Source organism: Gopherus flavomarginatus, chromosome 20 (genome assembly GCF_025201925.1).
Source record: "Gopherus flavomarginatus isolate rGopFla2 chromosome 20, rGopFla2.mat.asm, whole genome shotgun sequence".
NCBI lineage: Eukaryota > Metazoa > Chordata > Testudines > Testudinidae > Gopherus > Gopherus flavomarginatus.
Window position 1 is genome coordinate 15,504,548 of NC_066636.1, and position 24,913 is coordinate 15,529,460.

The 24,913-nt window shown below is 48.0% G+C and overlaps 1 protein-coding gene across 1 annotated transcript in view; it reads left to right on the forward strand.

The window, feature by feature from the left end:
* The first annotated feature begins 3,191 nt into the window (after positions 1-3,191).
* The window catches only part of LOC127038397 (zinc finger protein 628-like), a 41,776-nt gene continuing 20,054 nt past the window's right edge, over positions 3,192-24,913 (forward strand). The window contains exons 1-3 of the mRNA XM_050930976.1: positions 3,192-3,241; positions 15,775-15,864; positions 16,955-17,143. Of these exons, the coding sequence (XP_050786933.1) occupies positions 3,217-3,241; positions 15,775-15,864; positions 16,955-17,143 (304 nt within the window). The 5' untranslated portion in view covers positions 3,192-3,216. The remainder of the gene's footprint in view (positions 3,242-15,774; positions 15,865-16,954; positions 17,144-24,913) is intronic.

Sequence of the window (24,913 nt, forward strand, 5' to 3'; positions counted from 1 at the left end):
CTGCACCCCAAACTCTCCCCTATCCTCCTCTGCACCCCAAACTCTCCCCCATTCTGTGCTGTGCCCCCTCCATCCGTACCCCAAATTCTCCACCACCCCCTCCTCTGTACCCCAAATTCTCCCCTGCTCTGTGCCCCCGCCCTCCTCCTCTGCACCCCAAACTCTCCCCCATTCTGTGCCCCCTCCTTCCGTACCCCAAACTCTCCCCCATTCTGTGCCCCCTCCTTTCGTACCCCAAACTCTCCCCTACCCTCCTCCTCTGCACCCCAAACTCTCCCCCATTCTGTGCTGTGCCCCCTCCATCCGTACCCCAAATTCTCCGCCACCCCCTCCTCTGTCCCCCAAACTCTCTGCGCCGTGTCCCCAAGCCGCGAGTACCCCAGGCTCCCCGCCCCGCCGGCTCTCGTTCTAGCCCCGCCCCCTTCCCCTCCGTCCCACGTGGAGCCGCCACAGCTGGTCGCTGAGCTGGGGGAGGGAAGGGGTCGGGCCGCCGCTACTGCGCCTGCGCGGCTCTGCCGGCCACGTCTCCGCGGCAGATTCGGATCGGATGAGGCGCGCGGCGCTTTGTGACCCTGCCCAGGAGCGCAGCTGCCGCGCGGGGTGAGTGTCGCGCCCCCTCCCCGGGCCACGCAGCCGGAGCCTTCCCGCCTGGCGGGGCGCGGAGAGACACGTGCGGCCGCAGGGCGGCGGGGGAGCACCACTAGAGCTGGGGGGGACCCCCCATAGCTAAGGGGGCGCAAGCGCTGCAGGTGGGACAGGAGCCACTGTTGTAATTCCTGCCCTGGCTGCATCTCCGCCTAGTGTAGACAAGCCCTTGGAGTCTCTCCAGAGGTGCAAGGGTAAGCACATCTGGACCGCAGCTGGAGAGAGGCGAGGGAGACCTTTCCTCACCCCCAGTGTAGACAGCCCCGGAGAGAAGGGGAGAATGCCCCTTGCCTGCCCGGGTGCTGGTGGGGGCAGTATTTGCCCCAGCTGGCAGTAAGTTTTGCCCCCAATGCAATGTCTCAGAGCAGACTGGAGTAAGAGCTGCTGTGGGCAGGGGTAGACACTGGAGGCTCCTCTACACTAGCTTGGTGGTTTTCAAACTGTTTTTTTCTGGGGACCCAGCTGAAGAAAATTGTTGATGCCTGCAACCCAAGGGAGCTGGGGATGTGGGGTTTGGGGAGTGGGAGGGGCTCAGAGCTGGGGGGGGTCTGAGCTGGGGGTGCAGGCTATGGGGAGGGGCTGGGGATGAGGAGTTTAGGGCACAGGAAGGGGTTCTGGGGTTGGGGTGGTGCAGGGTTGAGGCATGGATTTACCTCCGGAGGCTCCCGGTCAGCGTTGCAGCTGGGATGCTAAGACAGGCTTCCTGCCTGTCCTGGCACCATGGAGCGTGCTGTGCCCTGGAAGCAGCCAGCAGCAGGTCTGGTTCCTAGGCAGAGGTGTGCAAGCATCTCTGCATGGCTCTTGCCCGCAGCACCCATTGGCCAGGAACCAGTGCGGAGCCGGAGCTTGGGGCAATGGCAGCGTTTGGAGTCCCGTCACCCTTCCTGCCTAGATGTCGGACCTGCTGCTGACCACTTCCTGGGCGCAGCGTGGTGTCATGACAGGTAGGCACTAGCCCACTTTAACTGGGCAGCACCACCGATGGGACTTTTAACGTCCCGGTCAGCGGTGCTGACGAGCTGCTTTGGTCTCTGAGTGCTGAGCAAGATGACCCAATGCCTTACATACCCAGTACTTTGAAAAACACTGCACTAGGCCACAGTACCATCTGCGGGCGATGTTACTGTTAATGTGAACATAGCCATGGTGTGCTCTGCTGTAGTGGTTTTATCTCCTGTTATCTCTGTCTTCCTGTTGTAAACGATTGTGTTCTCTGGACCTGCACAATGATGATAAACTCAAGAGCTGCCACGTTCCACCCCAGCAGTGGCTGGATTTTCATGGCGGATAAGTGATCTCTGCTCAAAGTTTGCATATGTTCATGGTACCTGGGGCGAAGGTGTTTCCTACATATACATGTACAACAGGTGGACAAACTGTGGCCCACAGGCCACATCCGGCACACAAGACTGTCCTGCCTAGCCCTTGAGCTCCTGGCTGGGGAAGCTAGCCCATGGCCCCTCCCCTACAGTCTCCTCCCCCCAGCCTCAGCTCACTGTGCTGCCAGCGCTCTGGGTGATGGGGCTGCAAGCAGGGGGCAGTTCGGCTGCAAGAGCTGCTGGCCTGCCCCAGTGCTTTAAAGTGCTCGGTGGCCGGGCTGGCTCCAGCCAGACGGCTCGGCTGCCAGTCCTGGTGCTCTAAGTGGCATGGTAAGGGGGTGGGATAAGGGTCAGGGGGTCTCGGGGGGCAGCCAAGGGAGCAGGGGACGGTTGGAAGGCGTGGGAGTCCCGGGGGGCCTGTCAGGGGGTGGGGTTGTGGATAGGGGTTGTGGCAGTCAGGGGACAGGGAGCAGGGGGGTTGGATAGGGGGTGGGGTCCCGGGAAGGGGCAGCCAGGGGACAAGGAGCAGTAGGGGTTGGATAGGTCGGGGGTTCTGAGGGGAGCAGCCAAGGGGTGCAAAGTGGGAGAGGGCGGATGGAGGTGGGGGCCAGGCTGTTTGGGGAGGCACAGCCTTCCCTCCCCAGCCCTCCATATAGTTTTGGAACCCCAATGTGACCCTCAGGCCAAAAAGTTTGCCCACCCCCGATGTAAGATGTTTGTACAGTTCTCCATCTGTGAACCAAGCCAAGCCTGATGCATTTCTGAGATTAGCGGGTTGGAGCAGTGGGAAGGTTTCAAGTATGTCTGTTGGAATGGAAAGGTTTAGCTGCTTTTTTGAGACTGCCTTGAACAGGGCTTGGACACTTGGAAAGTTAAGGGCAATCAACTGAAGGGTGAAGTCAGTGTGAATGGGGCTTGTCTACCTGGCACCAGGGGCCATGAATTGTAGCCTGTGCTGACCTGCAGAGTTCTGACTGCTCCATGTAGACATGGGTGGTGGAACTAAAAGGCGTCCACTGTGCATTAACATAGTCCTTTTTGAAATGGGACTATACAGCATATTTAGTTAGTGCCAGCAGATAGAGCACAAGCCTTAAGTTAAAGCCTTAAGTTAAAGCATGTTTTCTCCTGAGAGAAAGCAGGAGTTAAGGGGCCTTAGTTTGCCATAACTTAAATTCTCTTCCTAGGCCACTTAACTTCAGGATGAGACACACACCCCCTCCGCCACGAGGATGTAAATCAATTTTGACGTATGTGCTTTGACTTCACATCTGAAGGTGATGTGCCTTAACTTTTCTGTCCCTGTGTAAACATGGCTTCATGTCCTGAGTATCCAAATGGTAACAAAGAGAGGTGCTGGAACATTTTTTGCATGGGGGGGTGCTGAGAGCTATTGAACAAAGTGTAAACCCTGTATATGATGGAAACCACTGCAAGCCAGAGTGTGCCGCAGCACTTCTAGTTCTAGCACCTATGGTAACAAGTAGGTTTGAAGTGAATTCCCTTAGGGTACTGGCTTTCCCTACCTGAACACCCCCATTCCCCCCCACTCCCTGCTGGTCTGTTGCCAGTGTAGTCATTTTCCACACCCCCATAGATTGGAACAGCCAGGGGCACCATTTAGGGAGGGCAGGCAGGGGGCTTCTCCCCCTCCGTTTCCTACCGCAGTGGAGCGCAAACAGGAAAACGAACTGTTGCTCTGCGCTCAGAGGAATCTGCAACCCTTAGCTGGGATCTGAGTAAGAAGTTGCTGTTGGCTGACAGGGCTGTCCTCCAGGATGTTGGATCAACAGCTCCCCTCTGGGCCCTGGGAAAAGTAAATTACCTGGCTGTGTGGGCCGCTGCTGCTCCGTGTCCCAGAGCCGGAGAACTGTCTGCATTGCTTTGCACCCCTGCACAGAGCGAGTCTAAAGAGGTTCCCAAATGCCCCCTGAAGCTGGGTGCCTGAGAGCCTGTGTGCCCATTAGCGCCCCAGCAGCAGTACAAGCAGCCCTGGGACCAGGCGGATCTCAAAGCACTTCATGTGGCTGCTTGTCACCCAGCTGAGAGCCAGGAGAGAGCAGTTTCTGGGAGAAGAGACCTGTTGAGTGCTGATCAGCTTTGTGAGAGAGTTAAGGAGATCAGTTTTATTTTCATTGTAACAGTCAGTCAGACATTTCAGTTGGTCTTGATAGAAATCAAACTAAGGCATTGTACATAGCTCTGCTTCTCAATCAGAAAATACAAATGTTTCAATTAGTTTATGGACTCCTGGGACACTTTTTTTTACAATTCCTGCAGTGTTTTTAATCCTACCAGGTTGTTACAGCCTTAGAACAGGTCTCTTTACTAATGTCCTTAATATTTGAGTATGGCCTTGAAAATAACATTGTTTAGAGGGCAGATTTTCTTAATAACATTTAAGATGTATAGTGTCGTATTTTCTTTAAGACACAGTTAAGAATCATCCAGTTGGGTCACTGTAGATACACACTTAAGATCTCTGTGTTACATTGTAAAACTGAACAGGTTCCAGAGGCTAAAACAGGCTTTTAGATCTGTCATTTGTAAATGCAAGTTCAATTTTTAAATTTGTTTTTATGTTTTGAATCTTGACAGTGTTAGTACCTTCAACTGGAGTGTGTTTTCATCTGTGCTGGAGAAATATCAAACACATTAAATATATAGCTTATGTTGAAGACTTTATTTCTAATTGCTGAGTAACTTAATAGGAAAAGAAAACCCATTGGGAAAGGGATAATTTACTGGAAATACAACTTCAGGTGTGTCAGAGCTGATTGACCAGCATGGGTTTCTTGTGTATTGTAATATTTTCTTTCCAATTATCACTTTAAAAGCTTTTTTTTTTTTTTTGTAAGCTAGTGCCAAAACATTTTTTTTCCTTTAATTTGTTAGTTATTCCACGTTTTGGAAGAATGCTTGAGGGGAAACTCAACTACTTTAGACATAACTTTTTAATGAGAATTGAGATATACAAATTAAGCTATTTGCTTGCTTATAATTTTCCCAAAGGTGATACTTTTAAATTTATATGTGGGTGATTGGTCTGATGTTTTAAGGACAATGATATTAAGCACATATTTTAGATGAATTTTATTTACCGATATTAAGGCTTCTAAACTTATGTAGGAAAGTAAATGCAAAGTAATGCACATTGGAAAACAATCTGAGCTATACACACAAAATGATGGAGTCTAAATTAGCTGTTACCACTCAAAAAAGAAATCTTGGAGTCATTGTGGATAGTTCTCTGAAACAGCTGTGCAGTGGCAGTCAAAAACCTAACAATGTTAGGAACCTTTGGGAAAGGGATATCATAATGCCTCTTTATAAATTCATTGTACGCCCACATCTTGAATACTGTGGGCTCATCTGATCGCTCCGTCTCAAAAAAGATATACTAGAAATGGAAAAGGTATAAAGAAAGGCAACAAAAATGATTAGGGGTATGGAGCAGCTTCTGTATGAGGAGAGATTAAAAAGACTGGGACTTTTCAGTTTGAAGAAGAGATGATTAAAGGGGGATATGATAGAGGTCTATAAAATCATGACTGGTGTAGTGAAAGTAAATAAGGACGTCTTGTTTACTCATAACATAAGGACTAGGGGTCACCAAATTAATAGGTAGCAGGTTTAAAACGAACAAAAGGAAGTATTTGTGCACACAATGCAGTCAACCTGTGAAACTCTTTGCCAGAGGGTGTTGTGAAGGCCAAAACTATAACCGGGTTCAGAAAAGAACTAGATACATTAATGGAGGCTAGGTCCATCAAAACAACAAGGAGTCTGGTGGCATCTTAAAAACTAACAGATTTATTTGGGCATAAACTTTCATGGGTAAAACCCCCACTTCTTCAGATACATGGAGTGAAAATTACAGATACAGGGATAAATATATATTGACACATGAAGAGAAGGGAGTCTCCTTACAAGTGGAGAACCAGTGCTGAAGTCTAATTCAGTCAGGGTACATGTGGTCCACTCCCAATAATTGATGAGGAGGTGTCAATACCAAGAGAGGGAAAATTGCTTTTGTAGCGAGCCAGCCACTCCCAGTCCCTATTTAACCCCAAATTGATGATGTTAAGTTTGCAAATGAATTGCAGCTCTGCTGTTTCTCTTTGAAATCTGTTTTTGAAGGTTTTTTGTTGAAGGATGGCTACTTTTAAATCTGTTATTGAATGTCCAGGGAGATTGAAGTGTTCTCCTACTGGCTTTTGTATGTTAACATTCCTGATGTCTGATTTGTGTCCATTTATCCTTTTATTTAGGGACTGTCTGGTTTGGCCAATGTACATGGCAGAGGGGCATTGCTAGCTCATGATGGCTATATCATATTAGTAGATGTGTGGCTGAATGACCCCCTGATGGTGTACTTGGGTCCTATGATGGTGTCACTAGAGTAGATATGGGGACAGAGAAGGCAACAGGGTTTATTATAGGGATTGATTCCTGGGTTAGTGTTTCTGTGGCGTGGTGTGTAGTTGCTGGTGAGTATTTGCTTCAGGTTGGGGGGCTGTCTGTAAGCGAGGATTGGCCTGCCTCCAAAGGCCTGTGAGAGTGGGGGATCATTTTCCAGGATAGATTGTAGATCGTTGATGTGCTGGAGAGGTTTTAGCTGGGAGCTGTATGTGATGGGCAGTGGTGTTCTGTTATTTTCCTTGTTGGGCCTGTCCTGTGGTACCCGTCTCGCTTTGTCAATCTGTTTTCTCACTTCCCCAGGTGGGTATTATAGTTTTAAGAATGCTTGATAGTGATCTTGTAGGTGTTTGTCTCTGAGGGATTGGTGCAAATGCAGTAGTATCTTAGAGCTTGGCTGTAGACAATGGATCATGTGATGTGTCCTGGATGGAAGCTGGATGCATCTAGATAAGTAGCAGTCAGTAGGTTTTCGGTATAGAGTGGAGCTGAAGAAGTGTTTTTCTAAGTCAGCCATAAAAATGTTGGCATACTATGGGGCCATACGGGTACCAATAGTAGTGCTGCTTACTTCAAGGTAAAAGTTGTCCCCAAATCTGAAATGGTTGTGGGTTAGTCTCAAAGCCCAGCCACCAGATGTGCTGTGGCCTCATCAGAGATACTGTTCCTGACAGCTTGTAGTCCATCCTCATGTGGAATATTGGTGTAAAAAGCTTCTACATCCATGGTGGCCAGGATGGTGTTTTCAGGAAGATCACCAATGCATTGTAGTTTCCTCAGGAAGTTGGTGGTGTCTCGAAGACAACTAGGAGTTCTGGTAGCATAGGGTCTGAGGAGAGAGTCCAAACAGCCAGATAATCCTGCTGTAAGAGTGCCAATGCCTGAGATGATGGGGCGTCCAGGATTTCCAGGTTTATGGAGCTTGAGTAGCAGATAGAATAAATACCTCTGGTCACGGCTCTAAGCGTGTGTCTGTGTAGATTTGTTACTGTGCTGTAGCAGGGAGTTTCTTGAGCAGATGGTGTAGTTTCTTTTGGTACTCCTCAGTGGGATCAGAGGATAGTGGCCTGCAGAATGTGGTGTTGGAGAGTTACCTGGCAGCCTCCTGTTCATAATCCGACCTGTTCATGATGACTACTACACCTCCTTTGTCAGCCCATCAAAAGCTATTAGCCAACATAGGCAGTGATGGTATCCCTAGCCTCTGATTGCCAGAAGCTGGGAATGGGTGACGGGTTGGATCACTTGATGATTGCCTGTTCTGTTCATTCCCTCTGGGGCACCTGGCATTGGCCACTGTCGGGAGACAGGATACTGGGCTAGATGGACCTTTGGTCTGACCCAGTATGGCTATTCTTATGCTTTTTAATCTCTCCTTATACAGAAGCTGTTCCATGCTCCTAATTGTTTTTGTTGCCCTTCTTTGTACCTTTTCCATTTCTATATATCTTTTTTGAGATGGAGCGACCAGATGAGCCCGCGGTATTCAAGATGTGGGCATACCATGGATTTATAAAGAGGCATTATGATATTTTCTGTTGTATTATCTATCCCTTTCCTAAAGGTTCCTAATATTGTTAGCATTTTTGACTGCCACTGCACATTGAGTGGATGTTTTCAGAGAACTATCCACAATGACTCCAAGATCTCTCTTGAATGGTAACAGATACTTTAGAGCCAATGACTTTATATGTGTTGCTGGGATTATGTTTTCCAATGTGCATTACTTTGCATTTATCAACATTGAATTTCATCTGCAATTTTGTTGCCCAGTCACCCAGTTTTGTGAGATCCCTTTGTAGCTCTTCTCAGTTTGCTTTGGACTGAACTGTCTTGAGTAGTTTTGTAAAATCTGCAAATTTTGCCTATTCACTGTTTACTCGCTTTTCCAGGTCATTTATGAATATGTTAAATAGTACTGGTCCCAGTACAGATCCATGGCGGACACCACTATTTACCCCTCTCCATTCTGAAAACTGACCATTTATTCCGTCCCTTTGTTTCCTGCCTTTTAACCAGTTACTGATCCATGACAGGACCTTCCCGCTTATCCCATGACAGGTTACTTTGCTTAAGAGTCTTTGGTGAGGGACCTTGTCAAAACTTTCTGAAAATCTAAGTACAGTATATCCACTGGATCTCCCTTGTCCACATGCTTGTTGACCCCCTCAGAGAATTCTAGTAGATTGGTGAGGCATGATTTCCCTTTACAAAAACCATGTTTACTCTTCCCCCGCAACAAATTATGTTCGTCTATGTGTCTGACAATTCTTTACTTTATTATAGTTTCAACCAGTTTGCCCAGTTCTGAAGTCAGGCTTACTGGTGTGTAATTGACAGGATCACCACTGGAACCCTTTTTAAAAATTGATGTCACATTAGCTATCCTCCAGTCATTTGGTACAAAAGCTGATTTAAATGATAAGTTACAAACCACAGTTAACAGCTTTGCAATTTCATATTTGAGGTCCTTCAGAACTCTTGGGTGAATATCATCTGGTCTTGGTGACATACTATTTGTTTAATTTATCAATTTATTCCAAAACCTTCTCTAATGATAGCTCAATCTGGGACAGTTCCTCAGATTTATCACATAAAAAGAATGGCTTAGGTTTGGGAATCTCCCTCACATCCTCAGCCGTGAAGACTGATGCAAAGAATTCATTTAGTTTCTCTGCAGTGGTCTTATAATCTTTGAGTGTTCCTTTAGCATGTCGATTGTTCAGTGGCCACACTGGTTGTTTAGCAGGCTTCCTGCTTCTGATTCCTAATTATATTTTTATACTTCACTTGCCAGAATTTTTGCTCCTTTCTGTTTTTCCTCACTAGTATTTAACTTCAACTTTTTAAAGGATGCCTTTTTGCCTCTCACTGCTTCTTTTACTTTGTTGTTTAGCCACGGTGATGCTTTTTTGGTTCTCTTACTATGTTTTTTAAATTGGGGTATACGTTTCAGTTGAGCCTCTATTATGGTGTCTTTAAAAAGTTTCCATGCAGCTTGTGTTGTACAGATAAAACTACACAGGATCTTTTCAGGGGGCAAGACAAAGATACCACATTTATTTTGATAACAATTTGATTTATGACCAATAACTAATATCCTAATCCTTATACACACACATTATACCTATACACACACACAATCAGATGTTCTGCAGCTGCTGCATAGTTACCCGTCCTGGACATAGCTTGAGTTCGTGGCTTGATTTTGCAGCTTGGGTTTGTAACTTGTGGTGGCTAACTGGCCAGGAAAGCCGGGCACAAGGACCAGCTGGGTCTCTGTTGGGCATGCACCGATGTCCTTCCATGTTGGCAGCAGAATGTTACCCTCCAAAGTCTTCCATCTTACCCATCCTCTTTGTAGGCTTTAGTTTGAATCCAGAGTCTATAGGTCTTGCTGTGTCAGGCTGCCTCTGGGTTTGGTGATTGATCACCCATCAATTGCAGGTGTGACTTTCAGCCTTGGACCTGGCTTTGATCTTTCTTCTATTGTACCTTTTATTTTTCGGGTGGACTCTTCTTACTTTGTTAGGGCTGTTGTCTAGGTCTTCAGCCGTTGGTATTTGAACTTTATCTCATCAGGACAGGCTGGTGCTGGAGGTTGATTCCATCATTCATACATGCCTCATTCACACATCTAAACTAAACTAATAAGATTACAGCAGGGTTTGCAAAAATGAAGGCTGGAGGAAGCTTTTACAAAATGGAGTGAGCGTTTTAAAGTGGGGTTTGAATTACAATATGGCAAACCGTGAACAGAAGTTACAATGTAGGCAAGTGTAGTGAATGATGAACAGAAGTTACATTAATAAAGTGAACAATTAAAAACAATTTCATTTATCAGTTCTACACTTGCAGGGATTTCACTTTTGGTGCTGTACTTCTTAATTTCTGTTTAACTAACCTCCTCATTTTGTGTAGTTCTCCTTCCTAATATTAAATGCTACATTGCATTGGGCCTTTTGGTCACCCTGGGGTCTCATGTTGGGTTCTCCACTGTGACACCCAAGTCCTTTTCAGGGCCTCTGCTTCCAGGATAGAGTCCTCCATCCTGTAAGCATGACTACAGCCTTTGTTCCTAGGTATATACATTTACATTTGGCCGTATTAAAATGCACGCTGTTTGTACCCAGCTTACCAAAGTGGCTCTGTAGCAGTGTCCTCTTCCTTCTTTACTGCTTCCTCCACCTCGTCTTTGTGCTATCTGCAAAATTTACCAGGGATGATTTTACGTTCTCTTTTAGGTAGGTAAAAATGTTAAATAGCATAGGGCCAAGAACTGATCCCTGTGGGACCCCACTAGAAACATACCTGTTTGATTCCAAATTGATTTAAGCCCAAGCAAAAAAATAAGCCTAGTGCAACTTTCTCCTGTAGACAAGGCCCAAGATAATTTTAAAAATGTTTAACTCTGACTTCTTCTAAAAACATTATTTTAAAGTTTAAGAAGGACAAACCTGCATCACTGGTAGAAAAAAAGCCCTGAGTCTCTTGTGCCTTGGTCTACAGGGCATGGCCGGTGAAAGCAAACCTGAAGAGTCCTGACTAAACACCCAAGATTTGGGGGACCTGATTCTCTATTATGCCAAGGCCTCTTTCTGCCATTCTAGCACCATAAAACAGGTGGAAATGGCCTGCTGAGAATTCCCTTGTGCAGCTGCTCTGCAGCTGATGTGGAGCTGGCGGAAGGTTTCTGAACCTGAACCTGCCCTGCTCTCAGCAGCCAGCTGGAGAGAGACTTTAGGAGGAAAAACCACCTTGTGATACGTTTTCGTGGGCTACAGCTCACTTCTTCAGATGCATAGAATGGGACATACAGACAGGAGATATTTATACATACAGAGAACATGAAAAGGTGGAAGTACGCATACCAACTGGAAGAGTCCAATCAATTGAGATGAGCTATCCTCACCAGGAGAAAAAAAACCTTTGAAGTGATAATTGAGATGACCCATAGAAGGTGTGAGGAGAACTTAACATAGGGAAATAGAATCAGTTAGTGTAATGACCCAACCATTCCCAGTCGCTGTTTAAACCACAAGTACTCCTGTTCTTTTTGCGGATACAAACCAACATGGCTGCTACTCTGAAACTTGTGATAAGTGTCGTTTTGGAGGGAAAGGGATGGGCTAGAGCTGTTTAAAGTCCAGTCTTGTTTCCTAGAAGACAAAACGCAACAAATGTACACAAAAGGGGAAAGAAAAGAACAACTAAGTTAGAAAATGCAGCTTCAGTCTCTGGAGTTGATTCTCACTTTCAGCCTCACTGCTGGAAAAACACAGCCCCAGCCGCAGGGTCTTACAAGCCACTCCAAGACCTGGCAAACTTGTACCAGCATCAAGCTGTTTAGGGCATTGCTTTGAGCTGCCTCTTTCTGGTCACAGGCTTAAAGGAAAATATGTTAAATATTGCAAAATATGCGGTCTTGGCCGGTGACGCCACGTTCATAGTAAATGGTAGGAAAAAGGAGAGGGAGAGAGGAAAGTGAAGAAATAAATTACAGCTGGAAAAGGACACGTTTGGGCAAGGAAAACAGTCTCACGTCACAGGGGGTGCTTGGGATTCAGGTGGAACCAGTTGAGATGTCATCTGGGTCCCGCTCTCTGGCTGCGTCTGGTCAGGACATCTCTCAGGACCAGGATGGACGAAGGTTCAGGATCTTACGCAGTGGTGGAGGTGGCAGCTGTGATGCTGAGGCTCGTTCCCATGCCCAGGGAGCATTGGGTGGAATAGTCCATCCCCTCATTATTTTGTCCGCCAGTTAAACCTAGTTTCCAACACACCAGTGTGTGTTAATTGATTTTTGGTCTCACCCTATTCCTGTTCACCAGGCATGGTCTTAACAAAGTCCTTGAGTTATACCAGGAGACCTTATTCAGTCTGTCTCCCTTTCTTATCTTTTCCCGTCAATATTTGTTCTCATAAGTTATTGGGACATATCATGAACTTTCACTCGCTTCTCATAGTCGAGCTCACAGGATAAACGTGTAGGCCCGGTTATTATAATAGGTGGATCAGGGCACGGCTGGAGCACCATACTGCAGTGACTGTTCTCGCTTACACTAGGAGTGGGGCCGGCCACTGTGTTGTCCCAGAATAAAGAAGCGCAAAGGTGGTCTAAAGCCTATGATCCCTCTCCAGCCCTGTCCCACGTGCAGAATGGAGTAACTGAGAACTGGGCCCAGTGCATGTCCTGTGTCCTCCCCCAGCCTCTCTGCTGATTACGCTGGCTGGGGGAGGAATAAGGTAGAGCAGAGGACCTGCAGTGTTCCCAGGCCAGGAGACCATCCTGACTTCTATGTGGGCAACTTTGCAGATGTCTGACCCAGCCTTCAATGTGTTATCTTGGAGGCTGAGGCTTTATCTACGCAGGTCAGAGAAACTTCAGGGCATAGCTATAGCTGGGTAACTATTACTGATCCACTACAGCACTCCAATGGCTCCCTGCGTGGACACTATACAGAAATAAGTGACTTTGTTCCAGAATAATTGTTCCACTTTGGAATGCCAGTCGATCTCCCCATGCAGACAATCTTTTAAAGACCTGAAAGCTTGCAAACAAAACTGCCAGCAAATCCCAGGCTGTCTCCATCTTCCCTGTTTATTGCTTGGCCTCTCAGGCTGGGCTGCAGTGTACCAAGGGGCAGATGAGTATCTGGGGTCTGCAGTCTTTGGATGCTTTGCCACAGCTTGCAGCAGGGCGAGTGTTGCAAACGGCCCAGGCCCAGCGTGTGCTGCTGTCGAAAGGCAGCTTGAATCCAGGCAGTACTGACCCCCCCGAGTACAGATTGATCCACCCATGAATGGTCTCCTTTAGCAGACTTGGCACAGAATTCTGCAGCGGAGTCAGGCTAAATGACCTGAACCTGCCTCTCCCTGCTGCCTGGGGAGATGCTGGAGCTGGGCTCTCTTTGACTGAATAGGCAGCGGGTAGTGGTGTGTTCTTTAGACAGGGCCTGGGCTGTGGAACAAGCTTCCACCCGGCTGCCCACCAGGGCTGTCTGCGGGGACCATGTGCGCAGACAGCCAGAAAAGTTGAGGCCGGCTGGGGCTGGGGTTGAGTGGGGAAAACCTGCCTTCTGGGCCTTAGGGTGGAGTTCTTCTGGGGCTTTGTGCTTTAAATGATGTCCCAGAGCAGATGGTGCCTTCCTAATGTCATTATAGATAGCAATAAGAAAATAGTGGAAGGCAGCATGGTCCAGGGGATAGAGCCTGGACTGGAAGCCAGGACTCCTGGGTTCTCTGCCTGGTGCTGTCCATGTCCTCAAAGCAAGTCACCACTTGGTGCCTTAGTTTCCCTGCCTGCAAAATGGGGGCTAATGATCTTCATTCAGCTTTGCAAAGTGCTTCAGGATCCTTAGGGGTCGGGGCGGTCAGAGGACAGGGAACAGGGGGGTTGAATGGGGGCAAGGGTCCCAGGAGGGCCGTCAGGAAGGAGGGGGAGGGGGGATGAGGGGGCAGGGGTTCCAGTGGTGGGCAAGGGACAGGGAGAAGGGGTGGTTGGATGGGACAAGGGTCCCGGGGGGGCCATCAGGAATGAGAGGAGGGTTTGGATGTGGTGGCGGGGAGCAGTCAGGACAGGGAAGGGGGGTGGATGAGGCAGGGGTCAAATAATGCGGGGGGTTGGATGGGGTAGGAGTCCTGGGGGGCGAGCCACGACCCCCTTGTGGGGTGAGGAGGGAACCGGTTGTTAAGATTTTGGCAGCTTATCACTGGCCGGGGGGTGGGAGGCTGAGGAGGCGAGCGGGTGGGCAGTGGCGGGGAGGCACGTGAGCCGGCGGCGGGGAGTGGAGGGCTGAGGAGACGAGCTACCAGTCGGTGGCTGACCTGTTCTACTGATCTGGTCTGGCTCCCATCCCCTCTCCAAGAGGTGCAGCCGTCTGGAGGTGCTGCCTTCCACACCTCCCTCAGTCACACCTCATTCATTCAACAGAGCAATTGATTACAAAGTGAGGGGAAGATCTTATTCTAGTTCTAGGAAAAAGACATTTTTCTTTTACCTTAATTGTACTACCTGCACATATTACCAAGGTTCGCTGTAACATATTACCAAGGTTCAATACTGCTTTTTGGCGGGGCGGCGCTGGGGAAAGGGGGTTTGTTTCCATAGGGCGGGTGGTGCTTTGTGTGGGGGGGTTGTTTCGGGGGGCCGGACAGCACTATGGGGAGTGTTTTTGCAGAGTGGGCGGTGCTGGGATGTGTGTTTCGGCGGTGCTGGGGGGAGTTCGGCAGGGCCGGGGGGGGGGTGTTCGGCCCTGAGCTGTTTTCTTTGGAGTAATATGGCCCTCGCCACTTTACGAGTTGTGCAGGTCTGGACTAGATGCTCACGGCAGTCCCTTCTGGCCTTAAAATCTGTGAACCTCTAAGTGTGAGCCCAGTCGGCCCTGCACTGGCCACTGGGGAAGGGCCAGCTTGGCCTTGATGGGGCTGCTCCAGCTCTGAATTCTAACTGCACCTCCCCTGCCCTCCTGAGACTCTGCCCAGACAGAGGGGTTCAGCTCTAAGCAATGGGGGGTGGATGGTGAATGCCGCTAGACTGGCTCAGCAGGAGCCTCTATCCATATAGCCGGCTCCCCTATCATGACTACACTGTGCCATATCTCCTAGCCCTGGTTATTCAGGTGTGGGGGGTGGGCAGGGCATTGGGCTTGGTGGAGCAGGTTAGGGTACTCTTTACTTTCGGAAAACCAGGCCCCCTGCCTCTTCCCCCCAACACCACAAGGCCCCACCCTCCACTAGCTGCTCTCTCTGCCCCCCGCCCCTCCCCCTTTCTTCTCACTCAATCCTCTCCACCCACCCCCTGGCCCAAGCTGGGCTCTCCCTGATGGGAGCTGCAGCCTGACATAGAGCCTGCTGCCTTCCTGCCCATGAGATGCAGGCAGGAGGCAGCTCTGGATGAGCTGATGACCCAACGCCTTCTCCTGGGGTAACCGGACTTTTGGTGTAAGATCAGTTCAACTGACTGGACACTGCTAGGTCCAAAACCAGGCACCTGGCAACCCTAGAGCAGGGCCAGGTTTGCTGCTGACTTGTCAGGTGTTTACGTAGTGGAGTTAATGAGCAGAGAGCTCCATTCCACAGCAGTGGTTCCATGCTGGCTCGGAGCCCTAAGGAGAGACCTCCAAGGCTGGTTCCAGACAACACACAGGCTTATGGGCCTGCCTGTTCAGAGTCTGCGTGGGGCAGGCTGCTGTGACACAAAGGCAGATGGAAAACTGTTCTAAGGAAAACAGCAGCATCCTTGGGAATACAATGGGACCTGGAGACAAAGGGAGTTAGCGCCCATTGGAAACCTCAGCCATGCTCCATAGTGGCTCCTGCATTCTGGAGCCATGCGTATTGCCCATTGCTGGGAAGCAGTCTCCCTCAAAGTAACATTTTGCTGTTACAGATTTGAGATCCATGCTCAGAAATCAACCATCCAGTCATCTGCAGAGCACCCGAGACGGGACAATGGAGGCCACCAGCCTGCCAAATGAAGGTAATGCCCTTTATCTTTTGAGAACAAAGCATGGAAGAGCAGTATGTCCTAGTGGATAGAGCAGGTGTCACGGAGTCCCTGGGCGATGCTCTGGAACTGCTCCCCACAAAGCCAGTTAGAACTTTGGGGAGCCTTCTTTTCCTTGGAGCAGACTGTCTTTAGGGCAAGAAGCTCACACTGCTTTACCTTTTGGGGTTTGACCTTGGAGCATTTAGCATCCTTTGCCCCTTCATGCGCTTTCCACAGTGAGTTCGCCCAGGCGGGGTCCTGGGGAAGCCAGAGGGTCCTGCACGCATCCCCACTTTGCAGTCAGACGTTACTCTCAGCTAGCCAGTAAAACAGAGGTTTATTAGATGACAGGAACACGGTTTAAAACAGAGCTTGTAGGTACAGAGGACAGGACCCCTCAGCCAGGTCCATTCTGGGGCCCAGCGAGCCATACAACCCCGTCTGCCCTCACTTCCCATCCCCAGCCAGCTCCAAACTGAAACCCCCACCAGCCCCTCCTTTCTGGCCTTTGTCTCTTTCCTGGGCCAGGAGGTCACTTGATCGTTTTGTTCACCTTTAGCCATCCCCTTGCAGAGGGGAAGGGTCCCGGCCATTTTTTGCCAGTAGACAGAGTGTCAGCCATTTGTGCACACTGGAGACTTAAGAAATGCATAGGGGCAGCTGAGGCACCCATACAGTATTTAGAGGAAACATTAAGAGCAGTTCCACTTTGTTACATCAGGTAGTTGGGCATCTGAGTTCTAGGACTGACTCTGCCCAGACCCATTGTGTGACTGCAGTCAAGTCACTTCCCCACCTCTGCCTCAGTTTCTCCCAAGCTTTCTTCTAGCCAGGGCAGCATGTCCTTAGTGAGCCCCTCAGTCTGGGCCATGCCACATTCTCCAGCGTTATGTTAGACTGGCTTCTGGAGTGATTGAGACAGGGGAGGAGCTGCAATGGTGAGCAGGAAGTGGGTCAGGGCGGGTGTGCGTGTGGTAGGAGGGGAAGTGGCGATGATGGTCCTCTGTGCCAATGTAGGAACAGAAGCCGGTAATGATGTGACACCTTGCAGCACCATCATTCTCCTCGTCTCTGCCAACAGGCCAGTTTGCCCCAGGCTCCTTCCTGGAGAAGCTGAATTCCCTGGTGAAAGGAATCGGCTGCCCCGATCCCGATGTGGGGAGGGCTCCACACAAAGCCTTTGACAAGAGATGGCTGAGTCTACCACATCCAGCCCCTCCCCCTGCCGAGCTGCCGGTGACTGGATCCCCTCCATCATCTTGCTCCAACGGTAAAAAAACATCACCTGGGGCATGGTGCACATTGGGCTATCACAGCCCATCTGGGTGGAGCACCAGGAGCAGGTAACAAGGGGTCTGAACCATCTTTATCCCAGGGAAAACAGCTGGCCAGCATGCAGGACCGTGAAGAGTGGGCCAGGGGCCTCATTGCCAAGCTACTGGAATGAGCCCTGGCAGAGGCCCTGAGAACCTTCTTGTAGTGTGCACTGTCCATCCCTGCTGCAGCTGTTTTCCACTGAGTCTGTGCTGTGCTCAGCCACCACCTCCAAGCCTTGCCGGCCCAATGTCATGCACCATCCCAGTGCCTCTCAGCCTCTTTGCCCTGCGGCATGGGGCCAGGATGGTACGCTCCTGGGACAGGAGTGGCCCCATGGCAGTGGGGAGGAGGAGCAGTGCTTGCCACTCCAATGGCTGGTGTGTCAACTCAGGTTGGCCCCTACAGACTTTCTGTCTTGGGGGCAGGGGGCAGGCCCTACAGGCCTTCTGTCTTGGGTGGTTGTAGGGGGGTAGTGAGGCCAGTCCTGGGTGGATAGTGGGGTAGACAGTGCTGCTGCGTTGCAGAATGTGCCTGGCTGTGGGGGAGAGATCTGTCTCCCCCAAACTGGGCCGATGCCCACTTCACCTCACCATGGCCACCCTTCTCAGTCTTGCAGCTCAGTCATTGCGTGGCCTCTCATCTGAGAGCACCCTCGGGTGGGACAGGTGTGGGGTGGGAGGCTGAGATGCCGCTGCAGCTGTTTGTTCCTGTTTGGGGACGTGCTGAGATGGGAGCTGGTGAGGCTGGGCTGGCTGATATCTCTCCTGCATGCCTCGAACCAGAGTTCTGCCTCCGCCCTGACATGGCTCAGCCTCCTCCCAGCCATGACCCAGTCCTGAGTGGCCAGAAGGAAAAGTTCATCTGCATTATTGGGAGTAATATATCCTTAACCTCCATTTGTTAACAATCCCCAAAGCAGAATACACACACACAAAACGCTCACCACTCCCAATAAGGGTTGCCAACCCTCCAGGATTGCCCTGGAGCCTCCAGGAGTTACAGATTAATTAGAGATTATGTCATGTGATGAAACCTCCAGGAATACCTCCAGCCAAAATTGGCAACTCTAGAGAGCCTTCCAGACAGGACCTACAGTTCCAGTGTGGGAGGGGGATACTAGGATCATTTCTTTAACATCCACCCTAAAGAAGCAAACAAAAGGCCCTGCCTAGGGTGTAGCAAGTGTGAAAAATCGGGACAGGAGCTGGGGGGTAATAAGAGCCCATATTTAAAAAAAACAAAACCAAATATCAGGACTGTCCCTATAAAATCGGGACATCTGGTCACCCTAGCCCTGCCCAACTTGTGTTTTCCTTCGCTGGTCCTGTTTACAAAATGACAGTCTCTTCTCCCCCCTCTGTCTTCTTCCCTCTTCCCCTCTCCATCTGGTAACAGATCAGGCTTCATCAGCAACTTCATCCCTTAACTCTTCTTGATCTCTGTTCTCCTCTCCCTCCCAGCAGGGAAGCCCCTTAGCCATAAAGATAAAGCAAAGGCTGGCCTCAGAGGAAATGCAAACCGGGGCTTCCCCCCAGGGGCTGATCAGCACCAGGATCAAAGCCCTGCTAGGGAGGATTCTGCTGCAGGGGTTGCTGGGGATGTTTTCTTAAGGAGACAAATGAGCCTATGGCAGACTCAGAGAGCAGTTTTGCTCTCTTAGCTCTTTGCCTTCAAACTTAACAAGCGGGTTTGGGTCTCTGTGTTTTTTGGGTGAGGTGGTATAATGGTGGGGGGAGGGTGCTGCTGATTAGCTGTGCATGTTTGTAAATGCCAACTCCATGGGGCTCCCTAAACCCCCCTGCCCTGACAGCTTGTGCCAGATCAGAAATCCCATCTCGTTCCACCTACCTACCTACGTTCCCAGCACTAGTGTAAACTAATTAATGTGAAAGAATTGGTCATGCTTTTTACCAAAGATGATGATGCAATTTCTTCTTTTTCAAAAGCTTAAATTCTGTTAAACATCATCACACCATGTAAAATTTTAACAAATAAACTTGTAAATTTAACATGAAAAAACAGAGCCTTGATAAATGCTTTGTAGCAGTCACGCTCAAGTTCTTCTCTTAGGGATATTTTGTAGAAATACCCTAGTCTTCAAAAAAAAAAAAATTGCGTTAGCTTGCTTTGTAATGTTTTGCCTAAATGAGTTGCCTGGCATTCAAGGACAATCCCAAACAAACCTATATTGCTCTAAAAACATATTACTTGTAAACCGTAAAGAAAGCTTTACGTTCCCTTCAGCACTACGTGATACAAAACACACATGCAGTCTAACTTAAAAGAAAGGCTAGTTTGAACTAATTTATGTCAGAGATCATAACACTATTTACCACTTTTTATTATTTCTTCCTGACTTTAAAAAAAATCTAAATTCTGTTCAACATAATTGCTCCGAGTAAAGTTTTAACAAATAAACATTTAGAAGTTTAACATGGAAACAGTGGGCACTGATAAATGCTTTGTAGCTGTTGCACGTGCTTTTAAAGATAACACGAGAAAACAGAAATTGATAAATGTAAGCGAAGCAGCTTTGTAGTACATGCTCACACACTCTCTCTCACAAATTTGAAAAGGTAAAATAATTAAGATCCATGTCGTGGGGATATTTTGTGTGGTCTAGTAAAATAATGACAGTTTATACAGGACTAGCATTTGTAAATTGTAGAGAAGCAAAGCCTTTATTCGCACCGTTTTTTCCTTAATAATTGAGACATGGCCTATGAAAAGAAACCTATCCCCACAAGCCACCACCTCCTGTCTTCTAAAAGAATTGTTAGTGTTTGTTTAATCACAGGATTAAAAATAAATAAAATTGGCTTTTAAACATTTTCTTTCCATTTACTGCTATCCCAAATTTTAAAAAAATTACATTACATATTTTGTAGATTGGATTTATCTGCTACAGCTTAAAGAGATGCCAAGAAGAGGAAATTAAGTTTACTTCATTTCCATAACTAAATCATTATTTTGCAGAGAGACATCCCTATGACACACCTTAAATAATACCCTAGCAACAACTACATTGTTCTGTTTTTGTCTAGCATCACATTTAAGGGGCCTTAAAGAATTATTTTTTTGTTTTTATATAACACCTTACGTTACACCTTAACCCTAGGTGCTTTACACAGTTAAATAATACAAGACAGTAGATGAGAGCCCTGGGCAATTACTGAAAACAGAGGTGTTAGGATGACTAAAAGTCTACTGCAGAGGGCCGGGGGGGGGGGGGGCGCGGAATTAAAAGGCACTGCTTTTAAGGAAGAGGGCGTGATTTGAGGAGGTATATAGAAAACGGGGGAGATGAGTGGTTCAGGGCTACTGCCTATATTTCTAACACACGCACGCACCACACATACATGGGGTCCTCTGCAACCTGCTTCCCTTTTGACAACAACCACCTCTCCATATCCTGCTGTGACCCAGACAGAAATCCCTCTTATGTGGGGTGGGAGGCCAATGGACTCTTAACCAATTAGCTGTAAACTACTGGCTAAGAAACTATTGTGCAGCTGTTGTACAAAAGAGGATGAGCCGTTCAGACCTATTAAAGATGGAAGAGTCCAATTTCAGCCCTCAAGGAAGGGAAGAGGCTGGCTCTCTGATAGTGCTACATTATAATCCTACAGGAAAACTTATTCTAGGACAAGAAGCAACTGATCACATAGACAGCTCATACGTAGTTTCGTAGTCCTGGAGAACTTGATGGTGTTGTTTGCCCTATGGTAAAATAACAAATTGCACAACTGTATGTACTTTTTGATTGGCAGTCTAACTCTCTGTGATCTGTTAATTAGCACAGTTTACTAAGTAACATTCTCATTTCTGGAAGGAAAACTCCGAGGTGGTTTATTAAGAAAGGCAGTATGTTTGTCGCCCTAGGAGCTTCTACTTTTAGTCTGACAAAGTGGATATTCACAAGCTTATGCTCCAAAACGTCTGTTAGTCTATAAGGTGCCACAGGACTCTTTGCTGCATTTTACAGATCCAGACTAATACGTCTACCCCTCTGATACTTGACACTTTTAGTTTGTTAGACATAGCCATTGAGAGACATTTGACTGTGGTTAAAAGGAGGCCTTAGGAGACACATAAAAAGTACAAGGTCTTCTTATCAGACCATGTTGGCTTATCTCAGTTTCCCTGGTACGTTAGAAACCCTCAACAGGAAAAGTATCAACAACTTACCAGACTGCTCAACACTTTTTTGCCTCTTTATTCCATAAGTGTCTTTTTGACCATTTTGGTGACAATTGTTATGTAAATAGCCACACAAACCATACTGATAACTCAGAGAGCTATGTATCAGAGGGGTAGCCTTGTTAGTCTGGATCTGTAAAAGCAGCAAAGAGTCCTGTGGCACCTTATAGACTAACAGACATTTTGGAGCATGAGCTTTCGTGGGTGAATATCCACTTTGTCGGATGCATGTAGTGGAAATTTGCAGGGGCAGGTATATATATGAAAGCAAGAAGCAAGCTAGAGATAACAAGGTTAGTTCAATCAGGGATGATGAGGCCCTATTCTAGCAGTTGAAGTGTGAAAACCAAGGGAGGAGAAACTGGTTTTGTCTTGCAGTAGGAGGCAAGAAAGAAACCAACAGGACTCCACTGGCCATCACATACAGTCCCCAGCTAAAACCCCTCCAACATATCATCAGGGATCTACAACCCATCCTGGACAATGATCCCACACTTTCACAGGCCTTGGGTGGCAGGCCAGTCCTCGCCCACATACAGCCTGCCAACCTGAAGCATATTCTCACCAGTAACTGCACACTGCATCATAGTAACTCTAGCTCAGGAACCAATCCATGCAACAAACCTCGATGCCAACTCTGCCCACATATCTACACCAGCGACACCATCACAGGACCTAACCAGATCAGCCACACCATCACCGGTTCATTCACCTGCACATCCACCAATATAATATATGCCAGCAATGCCCCTCTGCTATGTACTTCGGCCAAACTGGACAGTCTCTACGGAAAACCTGTAGGAGAACACTTCAGCCTCCCTGGCCACACAACAGCAGATCTTAAGGTGGCCATACTGCAGCAAAAAAACTTCAGGACCAGACTTCAAAGAGAAACTGCTAAGCTTCAGTTCATCTGCAAATTTGACACCATCAGCTCAGGTTTAAACAAAGACTGTGAATGGCTTGCCAATTACAAAACCAGTTTCTCCTCCCTTGGTTTTCACACCTGAACTGCTAGAACAGGGCCTCATCCTCCCTGATTGAACTAACCTTCTTATCTCTAGCTTGCTTCTTGCTTGCATATGTATACCTGCCCCCGGAAATTTCCACTACATGCATCCAACAAAGTGGGTATTCATTCACGAAAGCTCATGCTCCAAAATGTCTGTTAGTCTATAAGGTGCCACAGGATTCGGAGAGCTATGGCACTGTGTAGGACATTTCTGAGTGTAATTGATGGATTCATCTCCTGTTGGCCTCCATTGTTTGTTCTGTTGCTCACAGATGTAGCCTACAAAGTAAAAGTGCCATTTTATACAAGGCTGACTGGTTCATTGCCTTGGCCTTCATTAATTCTGCATTGAATCTCAGCATTTACACTATGGCCAGCTAGAAAACATGGCAGGTTTTCTTTCACCTTGTTTGTGGCTGTCTAGTGAAGACCGGCGTGACCAGATCTTTGTTTGTGATCTGTGTTGGACCATAGGGGCAACATAATTCTGTGGCTCGTGTACGTAAATCATAGGCGAAAATGTTAGCCACGTTTTAAATTTTGAGTACCTGTTTATCACATAACTTGTTTGGGTTTTAATTCTGTAACGGAACTGGCTCAGGAAAGTATAAGACATATGAATAATACAAAACCAAGGGTTCAACAGCCCTCATCTTCCTGTTTCCTTAAACAGAAAGTCCTCCTTCCTTAGGAAGGGAGACAATAGACTTCTGAAAAGTTAGCCCTAAACTATTGACTAAAAGTATTGCACAAGCGTTGTGTAAAAGAGATTGAGGCAGTCTAACAGGATGGAAGTACCTTGAATCAAGCCTTGCCAAGAACAGCAGTCCAAGTAGCTCATGAAGGGACCTAGGTGAGGGTTACAAAGATTAATGTCTGTCACATGAGAAGGGTCAGGGGTCACTGACTCCAGGGCTTCCTCTTGCATCTTTCTTTTCTTTGAAAATCAAATACCAGCTACTAACTCTCACAAAAGGGATGGAACCTGAGAAGGTAGGTGGTAGGTTGGTCAGGATCAGGCAATGTCAGGGCTTGTACTGCCACTCATCACGTAGCTTGTGGGCACCTCCCATGTTATATCAATTAGCAGTTGGACTCCTTGGAGTCTGTGGTTCTGCTCCCTTTGGGGGTAAAATCTCATCTTATGGTAGGGTGGGTTGGTTGGTTGGTTTTTATTCTAAGGGGGCAGGAGGGTTACGAATGTCACTCCAGTAGGCTTTGTCAGAGGGCAAGGCTCTCTGTGTCCCTGAAGTTGCTCTGAGTCTGTATTCAGCTATTGGCTCAGGAAGGCCGTTCCATAGCTGCATCCCTTGGCTCTTATACCATCCTTGGAGGATTGTTTTTGCTATTATTGAACATCTGTCAGTAGTAACTGCAGCATTGCCAACTTGTGTGACTTGTCATGAGTCAGACCATATTCAGTATCTGTCTTGGAGCCCCAGCTCCTGGAGTCGCATGAATATGTAAGAATCTCAGCTTTGGCTTGTCTATAAAAAGAATGTTTCTAGCGATTATGATGGCAGGGAGAAGCTGGAAAATGTGACCTCAGTGTAACTTTTAGGCTCAGAAACCAGAAGGCAAATAAAAAGAACCCAAAATGTGTACTTGGATTTTTTTAATATCTTGTGGGTTTTAAACCCAGCTGATGATTTTTCAGTGCTTATGGCCGGTGATGCTGCTGCTGTGACTGAACTGCCCTGTCTTTCTGCTAATGTGGCATTCCCCAAACAGCTCCTGCTGCGGGCTGCCGAGGCAGCTCTGCCTCTGGAGCCCAGACTGCTCCTGGTGCACTGCCGTTGTCAGTGACTGGATGGACAGGTTGTGCTACTGGGACAATTGGGATGGCCCAAAGAAACAGAGCCAGTGCCCTCTTTGGTTGTGCTTAGATGCCTTCTGTGTCCCTCCTGCAGGGCTGACCTCAGGCCTTGTGTGGTCTTGATGCTGTAGCAGGTACCTGTCAGCCGCCTGAAATCTAAGCTCTTCCCTCACTTGCAGTTGAGATTCCTGGGCATTCTTGTTTCTCCGGTTCCAGATTCCAGCTCGTAGCTCTTTACTTAACTACTTCAGGGTGAACTGTCTTTGGCCCAAGTCATTTGCTAGCTGTTGACACGAAGGCTTTTGTCCTTTGGCCCGTGAATCTCTGAGCTGGTGAGGCTAGTACAGCACCATGAGCTGGACTGTAGCAGTTTAACAGCGGCAGTAGAGAAGCCAGTGGGTATGTCACCCGCAGCTGGCCCATGTCAGATGACTCAGGCTTGTGGGGCTCAGGCTATGGGGCTGTAAAATCGCAGTGTAGAGATCTGGACTCAAGCTGCAGTCTGGGACCCTCCAGGAACCCCAGCTGGGGACCATCACCCCATTGCACTAGGCATGGCACAAACACAGACCAGAGATGGTCCTTGCCCTCATTAATTCATTGCTAATCTCGTGGGGAGCAAACTGCCTGACAGCTGGCACAGTGCTCCAAGATGGCTTGTGCCAACAGCTCAACTTAAAAAGAATGTGGTAGCA